The sequence below is a fragment of the Mus caroli genome, unplaced genomic scaffold, assembly GCF_978045245.1.
Source record: "Mus caroli unplaced genomic scaffold, Mus_caroli_1 scaffold_10, whole genome shotgun sequence".
In the NCBI taxonomy this organism is placed as follows: Eukaryota; Metazoa; Chordata; class Mammalia; order Rodentia; family Muridae; genus Mus; species Mus caroli.
In genome coordinates this window covers 74,651,056-74,653,815 of record NW_028227265.1, presented here as the reverse complement: position 1 = coordinate 74,653,815, position 2,760 = coordinate 74,651,056, and the positions used below count along the sequence as shown (strand labels likewise).

Here is a 2,760-nt window from a genome sequence, read left to right as displayed (position 1 = left end):
GGCAAGCTGAAGATAATCCTAGATCAAGAAACAGAATCCCATCTACAGCCCTGAAATGCAAAGGTGCGGCTGTGCACCTGGTTCTATGCACCTGTGTGAACTTCCATTGGCTACAAGGTTGTGGGAAGAAGCAGCAAGAGGCTTGCAGCAAACAGGTGCCTCCAATAAGTTGTCCTACAAAGGAAAGGCCTTTGCCCTAAGGAGGTTCAGTGGGTGGAGGTCACATGGCTGGGTCGCCATTTGTCAGTATGAGGAAATGTCTGAGGAGAACAGATTCCATCCCGTTTTGTTTGTTGGTTTACTTAGTTGGTTTTGGTGTTGGTGTTGGTTGTGGTTTTGCTTTTGGTTGGTTGATTGCTTTATTTCATTTACATATACATATATACATATATACATATGTCAATTTTTTCCATCCGGTCTTTGTTTGGAGGCCTACATGAAACCTTGGGAATTGGCGACTGGGCGTGGCTTCCCTGCCTGTGTGTGGCAGCCATCTTGAGACTGGGCGTGGCTGAGGTCCCACCTGTCAGGGGCAGGTATAAAAGGGGATGCCTGAGAGGCAAGGGCTTCTAAGCTGTGAGCTTCTGCCTATAGGTGTTCTCTCTCTGCTCAGGAGACCACACACCCGACTAGAGGCAGGTCACAAGCTGAGTCTGGCAGATCGAACCTAGAGAATCCAGCCCTGTCCTCGGGAGTGGTCATGGAGACTAGCTCCGAGGCAGGTGTTGTGCAGAAGCTGCTGGTTCGCCTTTGCCAGGAGACCGACCCAGGAAAGATGTACAAAACGCTGAAGAAACTGTCTTCTCTTCCTCCTCTGTGTGACTGCCTTGCAGAGATTGGCTTCAGACAGACCATCAAGTCCTTGAAGAAACAGCAGCTCCTCGTGCCCTTTGTAAAGGACGTAGTGGCCCAGTGGTCCACTGGGTTCCTGCTTGGACCCCAGCCTCAGCAGGCCCGGCAGGACTTTGGCTTGGAGAAGGGCCTCACAACGGAGGGCCGGAGCACCTGCCCAGAAGAGAAGGCCCAGGAGCAAGCATCCCAGGAAGCCTGCGCAGATGAGAGAGAGGCTTTCCTTGGGCTTTGCAGCTGCTGTCCAGGCAGCAGCTCTTGCCTAAGCCAGAGCCACAGATCGCACCAAAGGTCCAACCTTAGGCCACCTCACATTCGAAGCCTGCATCCAGGAGAAAACTGGAGCCCTGAGCTGCAGCAAGAAGTCCAGAACCTGGTGCACCTAGGAACGTCCAGGGTGAGGCTGGAGGAGCCTTGGCAGCAGGAAGGGGCCAAGCCCCTGTCCAGAAAGCCAGGGGCTGGGCCACAGGAGCCCACTGGGCTTGTGTTTGGTGGGCAAAGAAAGTGCCAGCCACCAGGCAACTGGGAGCAGGAGGAAGTCCCTGGAGCTGGTTCCTCCTGGGCTTGCCTCAATGGGGAGTGCTGCTCTCCTTCCTCTTCAGAGCGTCCACGGGGCAAGAGGCAGAGGTGGGAACCCCCATGTCCAGCCGAGGCCCAGAATCCTCCTGCAAAGGTGCCTCGAGCTGAGTCTGGAAGCTCCATGGATCTGAGTCCTAATGCTGCCAGCACCATTCCAGAGACTCCCTCCAGTGACCAAGCCTGGTTTGAATGGGATCTTGCCCAGGAGGCATTTTCCTCTCAGCAGGATCAAGAAGCCTCAGCTTGGGGGTGGGAGCTCAGGAAGCACCACAGAACCCAAGTCTATTCAGGTTGCAGGCCTGCAGCAGGACCCCAGCAGAAGCACACTGGAACCAGGGATGGTGCTCACTGCCAGGCTGGCAAGGACAAAGTTGGGCCTGGGCAGCCAGGAGGGAAGTCCCGGCCCCAGGCCCGCAGGTACAAGGAATCCAACTGCCAGCCTGAGTCCCCCACAGCCCCGCGGCTTCAGGGGTCCCAAGAGGAGAGGCTGCAAACCCTCATAGCCCGCTTCCAGAGCTCAAGAGCCAAGAGGCCTCAACCCAGACAGACAATGATGGTCTCCTTCTTCACCGAGCTCAAGAGCCCCAGCCAACAAGGAGAGCCAGGACCCACTGGGGCTCCCTCTGCCCAAAATCAGCACAGTCTTCCTGAGGCTCCTGCCCATCCTCCAGCCCAGAGGGCTTCCTGCCTTCTCCTTGGAGAAAGAGGCATCAAAAAGGGCCCTGCTAAAAGACCTGCTCCTCTCATGGCCAAGACCCTGAAGGACTACAGAAAGTACTTCAACAAGAGGTGAACCTCAGATGCTTTCCACCACCAGAAAATCTGCACCTCCTGAGGCTTGGATTGACTGGACACAAGGGGCTTCCCTCCAGGGACTGCCACATGGTACACCCTGGCTTTCGGGCTCCGGACAGACTCCCCAGCAGCTAATCTTAGCATTCTCACTGGACTTCTTGACAGAGTTTTCCACACCTTAACTTTTGTCCCATGTCAATTCTCAAAACATCTTCAAAAATAAATCAAGATCTCTCCCCCAATCAACTTTGTGGGTTTGTCTCTTGTGATGGTTTGTATATCCTTGGACCAGGGAGTGGCAACATCTGAAGGTGTGGCCTTGTTGCAATAGGTGTGACCTGGTTGGAATGGGTCTGTCATTGTGGGTGTGGGTATAAAATCCTCTCCCTAGTTGCCTGGAAGTCAGTCTTCCACTAGCAGCCTTTGGATGAAGACATAGAACTCTCAGCTCCTCCTGGGCCATGCCTGCCTGGATACTGCCATGCTCCCACCTTGATAATGGACTGAACCTCTGAACCTGTAAGCCAGCCCCAATTA

At 54.6% G+C, this 2,760-nt stretch overlaps 1 protein-coding gene across 1 annotated transcript; it reads left to right on the top strand.

Moving 5' to 3' along the window:
* Nucleotides 1-700: 700 nt before the first annotated feature.
* On the top strand, nucleotides 701-2,221 carry LOC147002431 (uncharacterized). The gene has a single exon (XM_085844299.1). The coding sequence runs from the start codon at nucleotides 701-703 to the stop codon at nucleotides 2,219-2,221; it is 1,521 nt and encodes a 506-aa protein (XP_085700425.1).
* Nucleotides 2,222-2,760: the final 539 nt, after the last annotated feature.